Source organism: Myxocyprinus asiaticus, chromosome 1 (genome assembly GCF_019703515.2).
Source record: "Myxocyprinus asiaticus isolate MX2 ecotype Aquarium Trade chromosome 1, UBuf_Myxa_2, whole genome shotgun sequence".
Lineage (NCBI taxonomy): Eukaryota > Metazoa > Chordata > Actinopteri > Cypriniformes > Catostomidae > Myxocyprinus > Myxocyprinus asiaticus.
The window spans coordinates 26,101,190-26,122,156 of NC_059344.1; the positions used below are offsets into that span (position 1 = coordinate 26,101,190).

The 20,967-nt window shown below is 38.2% G+C and overlaps 1 protein-coding gene across 3 annotated transcripts in view; it reads right to left on the bottom strand.

The window, feature by feature from the left end:
• LOC127415284 (rhombotin-1) overlaps positions 1 to 20,967 on the bottom strand; it is a 43,362-nt gene that overhangs the window by 10,541 nt on the left and 11,854 nt on the right. For 2 of the 3 annotated variants that reach the window (XM_051654136.1, XM_051654088.1), the window contains exon 2: positions 7,185 to 7,398. In XM_051654136.1, the coding sequence (XP_051510096.1) occupies positions 7,185 to 7,390 (206 nt within the window). In that variant the 5' untranslated portion in view covers positions 7,391 to 7,398. Of the gene's footprint in view, positions 1 to 7,184; positions 7,399 to 11,327; positions 11,388 to 20,967 lie in introns of all 3 variants that reach the window. The other variant, XM_051654017.1, reaches the window with a different exon arrangement.

Here is a 20,967-nt window from a genome sequence, read left to right on the forward strand (position 1 = left end):
AAATGATAACAGAATTGTAATTTTTGCGTGACTTATTCCTTTGAAGCCCGATGTGGCCCCTGTACCAAACAACTGCTCTACCCTTTCTATTGTGTGGGACATAATGCACCAAGTGACCCTGCTGTTTTTGTGGGTTTTCATAATTTTTTGCATTCCTTGCATTGATTTGGACATGTTTTATGTGCAACAGTAACTCTCTCTGTCGGCATTAAGGGAAATTTAGACCCTACACAAACTGATTTTAATGTAATTGTTTCATACATTATGATATTGAAAATAACTTTTCATTTCTGCAATCATGTCGCTCTTTTATTTAAAATCAGATTCATGTAGTGTTTACATTATCATAGATAAGTAATGTATTTTAAAAGTTGTCAATCACAAACACCTATAAAATACCTTTTTTTTTTTTTTTATTCTTTCTGGCAAACAGCCATAAAAGGGAATGTAAATTACGGTATGTGTGCTACATTTTTAAATTTAAGCATAGGAGTTTTTATTATAAAGGGGCATAGTTTTCGCTACTCAGTACTCAATACTCGCTACTCATGAGTACTTTTAAATGAGCTACTCTTTTACTCAAGTAGTTTTTAGGACAGGTACTTTTACTCTACTCATACTGCATTTTTTAAGTAGTAACAGTACTTTTACTTGAGTATTATTTTTCGGTACTCTTTCCACCCCTGCTCTTATGACAGCGGAACATCACAGCTTCACGCTGTCACTCAAATCGCATTCAACACTACGGCAGCAAGCACGCAAAAAAAAAAAAAAAAAAAAACAACAACTCCACAATGCCTTCATTTTACACCAAGGCAAGGACATTTCAAGATTAAAATAGCAGCTCCAACTTAAGAAAACACTATGAGGTAAGTTTTAGAGATTGTGACAATGTGGGCTTGTCTGTGTCGTGGTGATGCTCATTTTCAGCGTGAATCTGTAACTATGGGCTCTTATGAACTCAGTTTCTAAGTTTGCATTTTTATTAGGGCTGTTCGATTCCAGAAATGTGGGAATCGACTCCGATTCCTGGTTTTGGAATCGTTAGAAGAATCGATTCCAAGAGTCGATTCCAAACCCATTTAATAGATTCTTTTTCAAATCCCGAAAAAAAACGGGAGGCAAAGTCAAATCTCATAATAGACAGCTCATTAAAGCATTCTTTGCACGGTTTATAATAGCAAGGGAAGTTTGAGTAGATGCGCCTGTATTTCCAAGAACTACCGAAAATAATCTTAAAAGCACCATTTAAATTGTGTTACCACTCAGGAGTTCTTGTTTAGAAAGAGGTTTATATTAGAATGTACAGTAATTGTCCACTACCTTTTGTACACTGAATAAAATACAACAAATACAAACAATACATTTTAGTTTTATTAAAAACATCCAGTTTTGGAGTCGATTCCAACGTTTCAAATCGATTCTCGATTCCCAACGCCTCAGAATCGAGGAATCAGTTCTTTTAGCCTTAATTTTTTATATCAGCGCTGCAACATATCAGTGCCTAATGTATAAATCCTTGTAAACATCCGCATTTTGCTGATCACGATTGTGAGCATTTCTGCATGTGCAAAGTTGCCGCGTGAACAGCGTTTGACAGATGCGGGCTGCTTTGTCTTGTAGAAAACAAGCTTCCAAATACAGAGAAAAGGTGCAATTTACCCCCTTAGTGTACAGAACTAATTATCTAAATTCTTTTGCTGAACTGTCTCAACTAAATTCACGCAGGTCGTAAAAAGCTGTAAAATAACAACAGAAGGCATGAATAAAGAATGATCTTGCTTCAGTGTATAATTAAACATTATATATAACTTGGGACTATGTGACATTGTTCACGCTATTCACCGTAATAATTACTAGAAAAAGGTTTCCAAACAATTGACAGATTCGTCCAAATCTGAGAAGCATCCTTAGTGATAGTTCAGCCTTTAATATTATATCATCATTTCCCCACTCTCATGTTCTTCCAACCCCGTGAAACTTTCTGTATTCTGTGGAACCAAAAGATGTTAGACAGAATGTTAGAGACTAACAGTCTCTAACACCATGTAGTGAAAGTAAATGATGATTAAGGTTAGCATTCTGTCTAACATCTCCTTATAGGAATAATTTTTCCAAAATTGAAAATTCTCACTTCATTTACTCACCCGCATCCCATCCCAGATGTGTTTTTTTTTTTCTTCTGCTGAACACAGATTTTTAGAAGAATATCTCAGCTCTGTTAGTTTATACTAGAATGCAAGTAAATGGGTACCAAAACTTTGAAGCTTAGAAAGCACATAAAGGCAACATTAAATGGATTCAAATGACACTGGTTCAATTTGTCTTCAGAAGGGCTATTAGTGTGGGTGAGAAACAGATCAATATTTAAATCCATTTTTACTAATAAATCTCCACTTTCACATTCTTCTTGAGTTTTTGGTGATTCAGTTCTTTGTGCATATCACCACCTACTGGGCAGGGAGGAGAATTAATAGTAAAAAAAAAGACTTTATAAAGTTATATATATATTTATCTGTTTCTCACCCACACCTACCATATTGCTTCCAAAAATCACTGGAGTCGTATGAATTACTTTTATGCTGCCTCTGTGCTTTTTGGAGCGTCAAAGTTCTAGTCACCATTCACTTGCATTGTATGGACCAGAGCTGAAATATTCTTAAAAAAAAAAAAAATTCATTTGTGTTCTGCAGAAGAAAGAAAGTCATACACATCTGGGATGGCATGAGGGTGAGAAAATGAGAGCATTTAAATTTTTATGGTGAACTAACCCTTTAATTTGATGCATGGAAGAAATAAGTCAAATGGGTTTGGAACAACATGGTGGTGAATGATGACAATTTCCACTATTAACAATAACATTAATAGTATTATTATTATTATTATTAATTATCCTGTACTGCATGTTAAATGTGTATCATTTACTGGAATATAAGAGTAAACATCCATTACGTTATATGTGAAAGTAACTAGTTACTCACTACTTGAGTATTCTTTTTATTTGGATAATGTCTTACGAGTAATATATAAAAGTATTACTTTTACTACTACTTGAGTATTTTTTAAGTAATTGTACTTTTACTTGAGTAAAGTTTTTGGCTACTCTACCCACCTCTGCATATAACAGAGACTATGCCAAATCATTTGCATTCACAGTATTTGACAGGACAACACTTAACTGTGGTTTGGCATCTTGAGAATGCTGGGTGAGATGTATCTGACAGTCATTCTTCGATTTTGAAAAGTTCTCAGATAGCAGGCCACATAATCCTAACGATAGCAGACATATACTTGGTCAGAGGCTGCAGGAAGGATTAAAGTGTCTGTCTGAAGGGCCGTGTTCTCTAAAAGGGAACAGCATGCGGACTGTGGTCGAGCACATTTCAAATGTCATGCCTTATTGCTGGAGCAAGCAACTGGAGTTGGGAGTTCAATGTCGTGTTATCCTGCCCCACTACTGAAAAGGTGGTCGGGAGTCCCTAGGGATCTCGAACAATTTCTTATGTCTCACATCCATCATGTTGCACAGCATGTTGTTACAGATCACAAGACCCATTTTCCCTTCTTTTCTAAATCAGGTCACAGAAAGTACAGAAATGGCAGTTTGAGCGGGTTGTTACAGGCTTGCGAAAATTCAGCAAGCTTTTGATTGGTTTAAGAGCAGAGGACTCTTAAAAGAGAAGGAACTCCACACACACACACACACACACACACACACACACACACACACACACACACACACACACACACACACACACACACACACACACACACACACACACACACACACACACACACACACACACACACACACACACACACACACACACACACACACACACACACACACACACACACACACACACACACACACGCTGTGACCAATAACCAGGTTTCTGTAAAGAAATCTTGGGTTTAATAGTAGGTTTTTGCTGTAACATGATGGCCCGGCTCAAACTGGAGACTTTAGTGGTGGTTAATTTAAGTGGATTAGGAGGTTACAGAAACTCATTTGGAAGGTCACCAGCAAACTTTGAAATAAAATGGCTTGGATTTTCAGGCAATATAATTCAAGATAAAGTGAAACCAACCATTTTATCAGCAAGGCCATTTAATGTATTATTCCTTGGAAAATGTGCTAAAGGATTTCCAGGGCTCTAATGCCATTTGTGAATAACTGTAGCTATATTAATTCACTTTGTCATTACAAACAAACTTTTTAATTGTTTTCTTGAAAACAAAGCAGTCCATTTAATAACCGATACTAACAATAATATTAAAGAAATGCTACAGTGAGTTGAGAGCTCATTAATGTTATCAAAGCCCCACCAAACTAAAGTGAAGATCTCAATCCCCAGTGCACTGAATAAAAAAAGAAAAAAAAAAAGAGAGAGACAATAAAGGAAAGCAGAACAGAGCTTTTCCCTTCATAACCTTTTTTTTTTTTTTGTTTAACTAAACTTTTGTATTCAAGCTGAAAGCCTTTGCTCATTGTTCAGTATAATTCCCTGTGGCTCTGTGTAGACAGGTGTTTCTCTTCTGGTGTTTCTTCATAACTCCTCTGAAGACAGCATCAGCTTCCTTCCCTTTAATGTCTCTCAATGATTGGACTTCAGCTGTTCAAAACCTTTATTTGCATTCAAAGAGACTGATATTCACAAAATGTATGTGTGAATTGGTCATCTACACACAAGAGTGTTTAGGTATAGTGGTGTTTCTTCAAAGTGAGATACAGCAAATAAATAGGGATAGTGTTTTCACTTAAACAAAATGACTGGTTTCTTTTTTTCTCATGGCGATAGTCAAGCTTGCTCAGGAGACCACCAAAAATACACTGAATGATTGCGGAGTTTTCGCTCCTCTTTAATAATACTCGCATGTTGGCTAGTAATGGATGTGTCATCATTAGGCGGAGGAGTAATCTACTTTATATTTCAATTAAAAGCACTGCTCTTTGATTAGTAAAATGACTCATGTAAGTAATGTAATGGTTCAGAAAAATAAAATAATTTCAGGACTGAGGTCAATGCAATTAAACACAGAAGCACTTTGGCAGTTTGATGATGAGGTCAAAGGAATCTTGACCCTAGCAAAACACACTAATCTATTGCTGTGCACACTAATGAAGAGAAAGGCCTAAAAGCTTATAAATCCACCATTTACTGATCTAGTAAGGAAATGGTCAGAGTTAGTTTGTGCGATGGCTGGTGTGTGTGTGTTTGGTTGGAAGGGTTTGGAGGGGGGGGTGGTCATTATGGCTGTACAGTACTCCTGAAGGACAAACTCAGAAGGAGCACAGCTCATAATTAATGTGTGCAAGGCAGGGCTCCAAAAACCCAGCTGAAAAAAAAAACCAAAAAAAAAAAAAACGTTTGATCCACCCGCCCGTCTTTAATGAAGTGCCTCCCTGCATGGGAGGTGATTCTGGGTGAGATTTCAGCTTCATTACTGAAGGCGAGTGGACTGATTCTACATAGGTGCACTGGAGGTGTAGTTTACGCCCTACATGGCATCTCAATCACCTACGTTTAAACTGCAAACTCTGAAGCTGCCTTGCTCTGTCTGCACAGAGAGAGGGATACTTCTTAATTTGTTCCTTAATATAATTAATATCCAGCATCTCCAGGAATTAAGTAGCACACGTTTTCACGGGCTAAACAGCAGATGAGTGGGCTAAATTTAATTAGGACCTCAGTGCCAGTACAGCGGCAACAAGAAGCTCGTTTTGTGCCATAATTCTCCATAATTCTCTACTTTTATTTTCTATGATGGCCAATCAAACGAGGGGACTCAAATGGTCTGATGACATTATTTACTGCAAAAAATATCTTACTCCGTACTCTGGCTACTTGAAGCAAAATGACATTAGTCTTGTGCTCAGATAAATTAAATAAATTTGAGGTTTACGCTTTTATTTTATTATATTTCTCTGAAAACAATATCTTATGTAATTTTGCTTCAAGTAAATGTATCTTGTTTTTAAGGTTGTTTAGATATTTTATATGGAAAATGAGACAAATACTGATTAAGGGTCTGTTTCAAAATCTAGTGAGCGTCCTCCGGAGGCAGTTTAAGACATCATAGGCATGCTCCGGATGCGAATGCTGTTCCAAAAGGTAGGCATCTTAATTATGCTGCCTCTTAAGAGATCTAGTTTTGGCCAAATTCTAAGGTAGCATCGTATGCATCCTTCTCCAGGTAGGCGATACCAGAATGCACCGAATGCAATTTTTTTTTTACTAAAAATGTTCACTTCCGCCCAGCTGTGGTATGCACGTTAATGAGGGTGAAGTTCAAGCTGCCTCTCATGTGACGCAAGCACATTTTATGGAAATATGGAAATATTCTTCCAAAAATCTTAATTTGTGTTCTGCTGAAGAAAGAAAGTTATACATATCTAGGATGGCATGAAGGTGAGTAAACAATGAGAGAATTTTCATTTTATGGTGAACTATTCCTTTTCAAGCACTGACTCGAAGGGGGAGGTGCTAATTGTCAACAACCCAAACTGCATCTCTGACAGGGTAGGGCTCAGCAGTGCTGAGTAGGGCCCCAGCAGTGGGGGCTCTTGTGGAGAGCAGCTTGGGGATAAATGGCTAGATCTGGTTGGGAGACCCCAGGGACTGGGATTTAACGCCCAGGAAATAATCATGTTTAATTTAGCAAGCAGATGGCTCAGAGATAGGAGGCAAAACAGATCCTTAGACCTGTGGTTCTGCCACTCCGCTGCCTGGAGTGAGCTGAAAGTCCAAACACAAACTCAAACAGCAGTTTATCATTTAACACGGCAAATGGGCAAGACGTCACATCTGTGTAAACATTTAAAAACCTTAACCTGCTAAACAAACAATCACAAGATGCCTCTCCAAGCTATTTGTTCACCTTCACAAATGAGATTTAATTGTAGCAATCAGAGTCTAGTCGGCACAACACAATGAGGAAAGCACAAGCATTTAAACTTCTGTATAGCAGCCTCATTAAAACATAATTTACAAGCTAAAAAACGTATCTGCTAACCCCACAGATAAACGCAACAGGAGCAAGAGAAGATAGGGTCCAGGAGATTGGACAGGTGGCAATCGTCACCTGTTAGACGAGGGTGTACTTTTCTGAATGTCATGAAGCCTGAGGTGCAACAAGCCCTTTTCTGTTGTGGTAGTATTTTGACTCAAGCATGTTCTTACCTCAGATAGTCCCTGCGACAGAGGATGAGATTGGCTTTGGTGTAGAGGGTGGAGCCCACCTCCCCCAGGCGGCAGTCGCAACAGGCACATTTGAGGCAGTCTTCATGCCAGTATTTGTCCAGGGCCTTGAGCAGGTAGCGGTCTTTAATCTTACGGTTGCAGCCGGCGCATCCCTTCTGTTTCCCTTTGGGCTGGACGGAGAGCATCGGCACACCTGTTGCGATAGGGAGACAAACAGAGAGGGTTGTGATTTACTGCCTGGCTAAACCGGTGACTTTTCATGTTCCACGCACTTTGATAAGGGTGGCGGCACCCCCGAAGCTCAGGCCAAAGAACGAGCCGTGTCAGGCTGTTTCATATGCATTAGCCGTGGATGCTCTTCCATGCAGATAGGCATGCAGGTCACTTTGGACTACATACATCCATCGCTGCCCCAGCTAAAAAAAGAACAGATGTTATTTTTGGAGTGCAACATACACAGTTTAATGGGAGTTTGAATGCATCTCTGTGTTGGGATGCCCCAGGACCAGCTCTATTTAGATAGCTGACAGAGGTATTTATGTTGTTTGGAAGATTAACCATGGCCCTATTTCATCAGTATGAGAACTGTTGGCCATGCTAAAAGCCTCTCGTGGGCATTGTTTGGTATAGATCAACATTAACCTTTTAGAGCACTGTTGACCGCAAGACTGCTCTCAGCTTCGAGTGAGATATGGTGTGGCCTAAGTGCCTTCCACACACACAAACATACACACTAAAGCACTATCTCCTTTAACACTTGCGCTCATGTTCCTGCATTGCAACTATTGAAGAGTAACCAAACAAGCTAAACTGCCATGCTGTCATGTAGCCCTCCCCCCTTTAAGCATGCCTTTTAGCCTCCTAAAAGGACAAATAAAGTCCATTTAATAACTGCACTAAACACTAATAGTCTATCTGTGGTCTGACATTTGTGTGTGGACTAAAAGCCGCCCCCAGGCCAGAGCTGGTAACACTGGCACTCGGCACCCCTCTGCCAGCACTAACAGGTCTGCCACAGCTGAAAGCGCAGGACAACAGCTCTTAAGACACTCTCCCATACTGAGCTATTGATCCGTCTAATAGAACACACAGCTAAACCAGCACTCTCCCTCTCTCTCTATACACCTCTCTTTTGCTCTTTGCTTTCAAAACACATTTCTCTCAGAAAGCCCCGTGTGATGCCCCCTTCAACACCCTCTCCCTCCTCCCCCAATTGCCAGTGTATCAGCCGTGGATAGTCAAACCATTAAAACCCCGGTCCTATTTAGAGACAGACCCATCTCGTCTCTGTCTGGACAGGGCTTCGATTCAAGCATTAGTCATTTTACAGTTACAATATTCAAATGAAAAAAAAGAAAAAAAAAAAAAAAATCAATAAATATCAAACACCAAAGAATATTTCCAAATAATGTGTTGTATTTTAGGCAGAGGCAGCTGATAAACCACTATTCACACTTTTCTACTTCTAGGAATGTTCCAGGTTCAGTAAAAGATAAGCTCAATCGACAGCATTTGTGGCATAATGTTGATAACTACAAAAAGTAACTTGGACTCGTCCCTTGTTTATTAAAAATAAAGCAAAAATTAAGGTTTCAGACTTACAATGGAAGTGGGGCAAGTTCATAAACATTCAAATAAACAGTTTTAAAAGAAGATCCACAATATGTAAACATAGGAGTTAACATGATTTAGTGTGATAAAATCACTTAACCTTATCGGTGTGAAGTTATATCCAATAGTTGACAGGGTCTGTGCTACACTGTCATGTCACCAAAGAGGTTATATTTGATATAAAAGTAATTTTACACAGATAAAAGGTTAGGAGATTTTTACACTAAAATTGTTAACATGTACCTGTATAATGTTTTCATCTTGTGGCTATTCTTTTGAAACAGTGTGTTTAACATTTATTGGCTGATGCCTCACTGTAACAGATACATATATATATATATATATATATTTTAAATAAACATTGGATAAGTCTAAATAATTTTTTTGTGATAATTAACACTGTCACAAAGGCGGTCAATTGAGCTCATATTGAATCTGGAACGTTCCTTTAAACGGTTATCGTTTCCTTAAAGGAATAGTTCACCCAAAAATGAAAATGTGCTGATAATTTACTCACCCTCAGGCCATCAAAGATGTATCGGAGTTTCTTTCTTCATCAAAACAGAATTTAAGACTTTTAGGATTTCATTTCAGGCCTCCTCCCCTAAACTATTCCTTTAACATCAGGTCTACTGATAAAACGGCAAAGTCTCCATTTGGAAGCATTCTTTGTCATAATTGACTTTTGTCTGCAATAATATTATAGAATTGTCATAACTTAAAATATTATTCATAATGCACTTTTTTTGTATTTTAAGTATTTTGTATTATCATGATCATTCTGTTACAAGTAAAAAGCAGAAATAAAATTATTAAAAATATGTTTTTTTTGCATATTAGTTATCAAACACAACTAAAATAGTATCAGACTGTATCGGCTGATCACTAATTTATAATATTTGAGATTAATTAAATTAATGCCTTTGACATCACGATCTCATTTCATTATACATTTTCCTGGTATTGTGAGGTATATACAATGCTTGTTCTTGGCTGATTGTGAGTGCATTGGTGTATGAGAGGAAATGTCCGTTAAGAGTATGCTGATGGTTGGGTGCAGAGGTCACATGCAGCAGCTCTTGTTCTGCCCCAGCTTTAATGTCCGTTAATGGTTCTACTGTACATGATCAACAAATGTACGCCAGTGGGCATGAACTCCATTATCCAGTCCCCTGCATGCAACTATCAGCATATTCATGTTTTTTGTATCCTCCCCTTGGACTAACCTCAAACTCCTCACATTGTACTTTCAATATCCAATAACTAAAATGTACTTTAGTTTAGTACACACTCTGACACACATGCTCATTTATTGGATCCAGATTTGTTCAGTGATTCTGAACGGTCCACACATCAGCAGTGTTATGAATATAATTAGCATTTCCTCTGTTTAAAAAAAAAATTAAATATAGAGGAAAAATATGAGGGCACTCAAGAAAGTAGTTGTGAAAGACTGAAAGTGAAAGAGAGGGCAAGAGAGCAAGGGCTTGTTAGTTAAATTTATGACTTGGATGTGAAGAGCTCTGGTAGTATTCAGACATCTTATTTCTTTATCAGAACTGGAAAAAGAGGGAAGCTAATTGGTCTAGCGCCGCTGATGGGAGCCATCAATTAGCAGTATGCTTCCCTTCCTGCCTCCTCCCCCGCCCCCTCCTGCCCCAATACGGGCCCCTTGAAGCCACCACATTAGGATCACAAAACTCACTATAAATACCAATGTTCAGTATAAATGAAGGTAAAAAGCATTTAAATTGAAGCCACACTAGCTGAGGGCGGTCGTTTTCTACCTGCATTTCATGGCTTGTTAGAGGTGCACTCTGCAGGTATGCCAACAGTGCTCTCCTGTCAGCCTTCTAAAGAACTAGAAACAGTCTTAATGAGAGAGAGAGAGAGAGAGAGAGAGAGAGAGAGAGAGAGAGAGAGAGAGAGAGAGAGAGAGCATGTCTGTGAGACAAAGTGTGTCTGTGAGAGAGAGAGCGAGCATGTCTGTGAGACAAAGTGTGTCTGTGAGAGAGAGAGAGAAAGAGAGAGAAAGAAAAAGAACAAGCTTGGGAATCAGGCTCTTTCAGCTCCCCAAGGAATGGCACAAAAATCTTTAATTTGCCTTTTATGACAGCTAATTAGTTATTCTATTCAAAACCTTTGCTTTTAAATAAGAGAACTAATTATACACAAAGGTCGTTTCCCCCACCTCAGGAGAACCACATGTAATTGGTTTAAGCCACATCCACAACACATCCAAGCCTGCTAACTCTCTCTCAGTGCCTCACCAGTTGGAGCAACCTTCAATATTGAGTTGTGCCTAGTGCTATATACTGTCTGGGCTAATCAGAGAAACCTCTTATTGTCTCTTTCAAAGACAGCTAGCTGGATTTTCTTTTAGAACCCCCCCATTTAGCATCACCGTGTTCTAAATCTAAAATGACAGAGCCAATGACTGAATAAAAGTGTATAATGTTGACTCTGACATCAGTATGTCAGTATTTTTTGGGTTTATACAGAAGACTGCACCTGTCATCACTTTTTGCACAGCCTGGAATCTTGCTGGTAGACCCTTCCCCCATTTTTGTCCTGCAGAACAAAAAAGGCAACATTATAAAACGGAGACGCAAACTGTGGAGGCAGCTCCCACTTAATCCAATCCATTTAACTGATACAAGTGCTGCTGACCTTCCTGTGTCATTCCATGTCACAAAAAAGCATATCCTGCTATCCGCCACTTGATTCATATTTTAACAGTAGACCCATTTTTTCCTTCAAGAGGAAGCATTTGGCTTGTCAAACATTTTTCACAGGGAGGGAAGAAAATAATTTGCTATTAATAATTGGAATGCTCCCTGTCATCCTCCTCTTTTCTGCCCATCCACCCTTTAAAGACCTTATCTCAGTTGAATATGTACAGATAGGTTTTTGCATTTGAAACTGTCAGACCATGTACTTTCCATTATAAAGATAGGATCCGATTTCTATGTGGGCCTTCATTTCAAGTTCCATTTTTGCAGATATCAAAAAATCAAATCAATGGAGTTCCCTTTTGATGTATTTAAGGTTTAGGGCGATGAAAAATTCAAGGAATCATTTTAAAGCATTACAGCACAATTATCACATTTTCACAGCAGATGCAACTTTGGGAAAAACTATGAGGAAAAGTAGATCCATTTCTTTTTCTTTGTGGTCTGATTCTTTCTCTTCTATTGTATTTTGTGTTTAGTCTTAATGAGCACATGGGTGATTCTCACGAAACCTGTCAAGAAAATGTCCTGGTCCTATTTTACTCCAAAACAATTTTCTTAATCTGTTTATGATTTTGAATATAGAAAATTAAGCCTATTTTAGGGCCATTAAGACTTTACATCATGATATTATTTTTATGACAATTATGCATACCCCCCCATTACCACAGTGCAATAAATATGGTTATTACAGGGTCAAAAATTGCCTTTGGTGGAGACTGACATATACAGTCATCCACATGCTAATTGAATTTAATTAATATACAAAGGAGCCTGATGAAATAAAATCTGCTATTGAGTGGGAAACAAACATATTCACAAGCAAAGTCCCAACTAAGTAAAGTGTTCTACTCAGTGGCGTAACTTGGATCTTGTGGGCCCCAGTGCAAAGAAACTGTCGGGCCCCATCCTTGGGGGGCTTTGGTCATTTTTCATCACCCCTAGGGCCCGCAGTAATTTTTTTGGTTTCGTTTGGTCGACCGTTGCGGGCCCCCTCTCACCCCAGCTGCCCACCTTGCCCTCCCTCTATTTATGGCCCTGGTTCTGTTTTTTTTTTTTTAAATACCACATTTACTCTCACTGCTGGAAAATGATGATCCATTTTAGTAAGGGTGATTAAGTGCATTTGAAAAAAAACTTTATTTTGGTGAATGTCAAAATAGTACAACAGAGAGGATCCCTTGCACAAGTGGTTCTGTGATGGTTCATGCGAGTCACGCCACACTGACCACACTCGCATGAAAACTAGGCTTTAAGGGGCGGTCACGATGCACAAACATCTCAAATGAGAAGCATATTTAGCACGTATAATGCAGCAAACACGAGATGAATGTCATTTTGTTTTCCATGCAAGAAAACCCCTTTATTATGATACTCATTACCACATTGTGAAATGTATATATTATTTAAATTCATAAGTTTTTATAAATCATAGTAGTATTCCATTGGTACTGCCTTTCACTTTTGCAGAGTTAATAAATTATAATTGTATTAATATGTATAAATAATAACAGCATATTTTTACTGTAATAAAGTAAAAAATTACAGCGTTATGGTAATGACAATCATCGTTGAAAACATTAGGAATAGTAAAAGCTATTGTAAACCATCTAGATGCATTGCTGTAAAGAGAATTTGGGGATAAAACGTGCTTAAAGGGGTAGTGCACCCAAAAAAGAAAATTCTCTCATCATTTACTCACCCTCATGGCATCCCTGATGTGTATGACTTTCTTCTACAGAGCAAAAATTATGATTTGAGGAATATTTCAGCTGTAAGTGAAACTGTGGCTCCATAAAATGCAAGTGAATGGGTGCCAAATTGACGTTCCAAAAAGCAAAAAGACAGCATAAATAATCCATACTGACTCCAGTGTTTTAATCCATGATTTCAGAAGTCATATGATAGGTTTGGATGAGAAACAAATAAATATTTAAATCCTTCTTTGCTTGAAATTCTTCTCTCTGCCCAGTAGGTGTAAGAATGTGAATCACCAAAAACACAAGAAGTAAAAGTGATCTGTTTCTCACCCACACCAATCATATCGCCTCTGAAGATATGGATTTAACCACTGGAGTCTTATGAATTACTTTTATGCTGATTTATACGATTTTGAGCGTAAAAAGTTTGGCAACCATTCAATGCATTGTATGGACCAAAAGAGCTGTGAAATTCTTGAAAAAATATGTTTTTTTTTTTTGTTTTTGTGTTTTTTGTTTAGCGGATGAAAGAAAGTCATACACATCTGGGATGGCATAAGGGTGAGTAAATGATGAGAGAATATTCAAATTCAATTTCAACATTTCAGTGAACTATTCTATTAAGTGTCCTGAAAATAATACCACAAAGCAAAACATCTTAATGTTTTCTTTCATCTGCTAAACTAAAAATGAAACTTCAGCATAAAAGTAATCCATAAGTCTTTAAGGCATTATATATAAAATATTATATATTTATGCAAAACAATTTCATACTTTTTTGTATCGGCTTTCTTGACGGGTTCCATGAGATTTGCCCACAACTGGCAATCATGACGATGCAGAGCTCACTGTTTGTTTGTTTGTTTGTAACGCCATGCCAGCTTCTATGGCTATTTCCATGGCGAGAAATGTGTAAGGAATTCTATAAAAGGTTTTTAAAATCTATTTTTCCTAAATACTCTAAAATTGCGTTCGGTTTGACTTTGTTAAAAATTTCTTCCAGAGTGCTGACTGAATAAAAAAAAGGTTTCTCACGGGGGTTAAGACCAGTACAGTCTAATAAAACATGTTTCAGGGATAATGGATTCTGGCAGAAGGTACATGCTGGTGAATCTTCTCCCAATATTAAAAACTTGTCATCCTGGAGTGACCTATTCGACAGCGGGTGTAGACGATCTGGTCCCAGCGATTTGAAAACAGAGAGGAACTTCTTTTGCCAACAACAGGGCTGATTTCATAGAGTTTGTTCATGGTGCATGGATCCCACTCAGTTTGTCGTTTGTTTTTAATATATGAATTTATTATGGGTTTTAGGTCAGTGGGAGGTATTGGACACTTTTTGAAATCCAGAGCTCACTGTAGAGCAGGGTCACTGTAATAGATTTGATCAATTAGCTGGACACTTCTGTGTGAGGCCTCTCCGTGGGAGCAGGTGATTAGGGTTGGATGTGAGAAGGAAGAGAGACTGATTGGGCGATGCTTTTTGCACTCATATTGCTATTCCAACAGACCGGCTCCATGGTCTTAAGTTAATAGATTCATTGTCAAATTCCGGAACATTTACGATATCTATAGGTTGCAGATAAAAGCCAATTAGACGTTCAACTAAAGTATCAACACGGCTTTGTGCTTTATGAAAGTCTGCATATGGATCACGCAATTCCCTTAAATGAAACTCAAATGGCATAAATCGTGAGCATGACCTCAAAACATCTGAGAAAGGGACCAATTTAGAAGGACAATATGCTGGAGACTTGGACTACAGCATGAGGGATTACAGGCAGTCATCTGTCACAAAGCTGTTGGTATGACTTTCATGTATGACAGGCTCTGGTTATGACAGCAGCAATGTATGCATGGATCAGGGAAGGGTTGTCCAAAATATTAAACACTAGTGAAGTTAAAATCAAGGTTAACACTTACTATGAATTACTATGAAATTGACAGGTCACAAAGATAATTACAATATCCAGTCTCTTTATGAACAGTGTACACTAAGGGAAGCAAGACAAATTTTGTGTGATCCTTTCCATGTACTTCATTCTTGTTATAACCTTTTACCTTCTGGTAGATGTTATAAAGTTTCACAAAGCAAATTGCATAGGTTTAAGAACTCATTTGTGGCTGCAGTCAAAATGCTTAATGATCATTCTTGAACATGTTATTGCATTGGGTGCTTGTAAGTTTACATTGTGTGTAGGTACTGTATGGTTTGTATAGATGATTGTAAATTTTAACAGGTGTCTTGGAAATACAAACACCGAGTCCAAACCAAATTTTCCCATGGGGACAATAAAATATATTCCATTCCAGAGTAGTACACAAAAATCAGTGCCAAAATTTTTTTTTTTAATGACAGGTGAGTTCACCAAAAATATGTTCCAAACCTGTATTTCTTTCTTCCATTGACAGAAAAGGAGATATTAGGCAGCATGTTCAGTCTCAGTTACCATTCACTTCCATTGATTGCATTTTTTTTTTTTTTTATTACAATGAAAGTGAATGGTGACTGATGCTAACATGTTGCCTAAAATCTTTGTTTTTGTTTTCTTGGAGGACAGAAAGTCATCTGTGTTTGGAAAAACAAATGAGACTTAATGACAAAATCATAATTTCTGGGTGAATTGTTTGTTGAAGCAATAACATTTGGAACTAACACAAGGGGGAACAACCACTTTTAATCAAGCAAGCAGACACTGTTATTGGCCTATACTGATGTCAAAATGGCCAAATAGTGGTATATTAATATAGATTGTTGAGCCTGGCAATATAAGCCTGATAATAAAAACCGTATTAGCTTAGATACGCTCATTGGTTTAAGGTAGTACTGTAAAAAGAGGCAGGAGATTGTGTGCTGGAGAGGAGTGTGGTTGAGACAGATTGGACCAGAAGGCCACAGTGTGACAAATAAAAGCTAATCAAGCCATGGGAGGTTGTGGTCTTTGAGCTCAACCATTTCCCAGAAGGAAGTCTTGGTGGTGACAGCGAAGGGAGAGGTCTGTGATGATATTAACGACATGTCTCCAAGGCATGTGATGAAGATGATCTCTGTGGACTTGATAAGGACTTCCAATTTGCCCCGAGAGTGGGCAGATCTAGTCCTGAATTACAGATTTCCTTGCTGAACGGATGAGATGCTGATATTTTACTTAAGGTCTTTAAAATGAAATGGTACCCATTTGAAATAGTGCTGCCAGCCACAGTATTCATGATAACAGCATGGTGGATGGTAAGGAACTTTTTCCTGAAGATCGCTAATCCTGCTTTTGGGTGTGTGAAGGTATAAAAGTTTCAAAAGCGCCATGACTAGACTTTTAAAGATAAGCCTGGGTTGTGTTATCAGCAGATTTGAAGTTTAATTTTGCTTACATTATGACTATACTGTACAAGATGTAATTGAAATGCATGATTTGTTTTTCTCTTTCAAATGAATTCCAGACTTAAACGTCTATGCGCATCTTTAAATGTTGATACATGATTAGAATTAATCTGGTTCCAAACAGTGCTGCCAAATTTGCATGAAAACTACATAATTAACACTAGAAAGGCATCCTGAATTACAAATAACTACGATCTTTATAATAAACCAAATGTTGCCTGCATGTCTGTACAGGCAAGAGCCAGTTCAGTGTGTGTGCACCCTGTAAATGCTGCGACCATGGCAGTCTGCACTAGAATTTATCAGCCTTCCACCATTGAGGTTAATGGGGAGTTAAAGCTGGTGTTCTGCCATTGTCTGCGTGAATCAGTTCCTTTCAATCAGTCACATCATTACTGCAATTGAGCCAGTAGACACACTTATTCTCCTTTACTGCCCAGACAAAACACATCTGGTAAAAATGTCAGGTAGAATATGCCAGCTGAAACAAACAAAATGAATAAGACAGTTGATCCTTCTTGATAAGCTCAGACCAGAACAGTCTGCAGGGTTTCCACGGATCCTTAATGTCTTAAATTTTGGAAAACTGAATTTAAGGTCATAAAGTCTTAAATATATTAAATGATACAAAAAAGTCTTAATTATCATTTAAAGAGGTCTTAAATTTGGGTGCAGGAATCATGATATGACCTAATGCGATTATCAAAATTTCAAAATAATACAATTTAAATAAATGCATGCGCTGCGTCTTTCTGTATTTTCTCCTCGCATGCGGGGGCTTGTGAGTGCATCCAGCTGTTGCTAAGCAGTTTGCAATCATTAGGCCATATCGGAAATAACAAGCGATCACCTGTTGATAATGATGATAGTGTTGATGAAATATAACAATGTTTACTTTTAATTGTTTATATTTTAATACGCTGTAGCTTATTGTAGGAGAGCACATTTTATTTCCATTATTCGTTTGAGTGAGCAGCTGGATGCAGTGAAGCGCAAACATTTCAAAATAAGAGTCCCCGGTGTATTTCAGCTTTTAAAATTAAGTTCTGCACTATGAATCAAATTTGGCTATTGGCATTTTGGTTGCACCATAAACTGCATCTGGAATTTAATTCAATTTGGGCTCTTGTAGCCTCTGTCTGGCCCTCCCCATCACAGGAAGGCTAAGAAAATGTTATATAGGCTTCCAACTTTACAGTTGGCAGATTAATTGCCTTTCAACTCATTATCATATCAGCAAAATCCTATATTGGTCTACCTCTAATTTGTATTTATTTATATAATGGTACTGTACATAAACCTATTTTAATGTGATGCGGAAAACATGTCTTAAGTATTTTAAACTTGCATCTATATCCTACCCTGTTTTACTAATAAGCAATGTTTAGGCTTTATTGAATGTGTGACCCTGCCAGTTTAAGTAAGAGTCTGTGATTACATGATTTATTTTGAGATTGTGTGGGTTTGTTTTGGTATGGGGATACCAAAGTCTTAAATTTGATTTTAAAAACTCTACAGCAACCCAGAGTCTGGTATATACTGATTCATGTGTTCGGTGGATGTCATGTACTTAAGCACACAGTGGGATAATATGTACCGCTATATAGCTTATGGGCAGATAAAGTAATTGTGAAATCAGATATGGCCCATTTCTACCTGCAATGATTACGATGTAATTAACACTCAAGAAAAGTTGGGTTAAGGAGTACATTTGACCAAAGGAAAGAGGAAGAGAGAGAGAAAGTTAAAAACTGAGAAACCAGGCCAACATGACCAGTGTAGTTGGAACGAGGGTGCGGTTCAGTAATGTGATACACTTTTGCAAACTTAAGCAGCCTACTGCCACTAATAAGCCCTGGTGAAACGCAGCAGCACTGCTCCCTCGCAATGATCCTGGCACTGCCCGGGATAAGGAAAGGGTTTCGTCTCCGCAAATAATTGCGCTTTTCACATGTTACAAGTGTCCTGACCCCTGCGGTCAGCAGCCACTTTCCCCGAGCATAATTACAAATGAGGCAGCCGCATTAGGCCTGCAAAAATACTGGCCCGGCTTCAAGAGCAGCAGTGTCGGGAGTCTGGGAAAAGTGGGGCCTGGAAAAGGGGTTTCTTTTCTCCAAACCCTGCCGGTCATTTCCATCACGTCAGAGGTGCACTTATTACACTTGCAGTCAACACTTTGACCCAAAAGGCGCGCGCGCACACACACACACACACACACACACACACACACACGCGCACACACACGCTCTCTCGTGCGGCTATCCTTATGAGGACTCTCCATAGACAATGATTTTTATACTGTACGAACTATAAATTCTATCCCCTGACCCTAAAACTAATCCTCACAAACATTCTGCATATATATATATATATATATATATATATATATATATATATATATGTTTTTTTTTTTAAAGATTTGAATTATGGGGACACTAGAATATCCTCAAACCACATTTATAGCATAATACCCTTGTAATTACCAGTTTGTAACCAAATATGTGGCATGTGCACTCAAGGAGATTGAGAGGTTTACTACACACATTGTTAGCTCCTGGTGCCCTGCTAAAGCTTTGGCTAACAGATGCGATTTCAATTAATGGATAACAACTTTAGCTTGTGTGCATGCTATTTATTTATTTATTCCCCTTTACACTTCTTTCCCCTATAATTTTAATTTATTCACATGGGGTTAATTAAAAGAAAATGTATCAGAGATATGCGACAGCTAGTTAAATTCATTACTGCTTATTTCGGAGAGGTGGCAGTTATTGCAGGAGGTAACTTGTTCCAACACTGGCTCTCGTTTGCTAGTATGGTAAGAAAACAGCTTTGGAAGGTGAGCCGTTGACAGGCCAGCATCAGAAAAGCTTGTGATAAAGATGATGGGGGGGGGGGGGGCATTCAAATTGTGGCATTTCCAAAGACCAAAAACGAACAATCCAAGTCTAGAGTATGCCAACTTCCGTACTACAGTATATAATATGCCAAAAGCAACATATCGAAAGAGTAGGATGTCCGAATCCTTATTCGTAAAACAGTCGGTGAAAATTCTTCAGATGATTCTAGAGATTCTAAAGTGCACATCCTATGGACACTTTGCTATACCATAATGTCATGGGAGCTGAAAAGATGTAATATTCAGAACACTGAATTTTAAAAACCACGAGTCAGGTGACTCTTCAACTACAAGTGCTATAAATTCCAAGAAAGTGGTTACTCGTTAAATTGTACTTTAACATAACCAGAGTACCTGTAAATTATTTTTACAGTTGTTGTTACTACTTAAAATATTTGGGTCACAGGACAATGCCCACGTTCCTGTATGTAACATGTCTGGGAATGTATTCATACTACTCGCCTGCATATCTAAAAAAAAAAAAAAAAAAAAAAAAAAAAAAAAAAAATATATATATCTCAGCGGCCAAGTTATGTAGCACATTCTTCATCAAATGCAGTACATACTCAAAAGCATGCAAATTCAGATGCAGCTAATCAGTGTGTGATCTCACCTGTTTGGTTGCTTTCTACGGTAGACTCCAAGTGCACGTTTGTTTTAGGTCTTCGTGCAAACAAATTTCTGAGACTGCATCACATTTACTGCTCCAGAAGGCACAAACTGTCAATATCCCCGCTGATGAATGACTCTTCATATATATGAACTCAATTCATTTTTCCCTCTATTCCCACAGATTGCATTTGCATCTGAATAAAAGGAATAAATCCATCTATTCTCCCTCTAGATCTTTTCAGACTTTGAGGAAAAAAAAAGGGCAACAATCTTATCTGCTACTTCATGACTCCTTGCAAGAATTTAACCATTAGCACTGTCAGAGCCGCTTTCCGCCATCAGTCACAAAGTGATGCCCCAACACATTTAGCCGACATTAAAAATGCATTTGGCTAGGCATAAATGTGGGCCTTCTAAAGTTTGTCACTCCCAAGGTTAGGGAGTGATGTATGAAATTCCCTTCTCCCCAGCAATTACTGCACATTTAGTGTTTCAAAAGATCTGCCAGACAGGTGTGCCATTCAGAACCAGGCTGCAGACTTTGGAAATGGAGGAAACGGCATGCAGCAAAAACTCCATTTGGGCCCTGTGTAATGTTGAATAATGCAAATCCACCATGGGGGCATTTGTTTGGTGTGCGAGTCCTCTGTCATTTGAGCACTCTCTCGGATGCCCATCTCCTTATGGGGTAAATAATGAAGCAGGGTTTGGATTGCAACAGTTACACTTTTTCCCCCCAGGATTTTTGGTCAGGCAAAGTAGACTGGGGACTAGTACTTGACTTAATCAGGTAGATATTCTGTGGCGTTAATGGTTAAGGGAGATATAT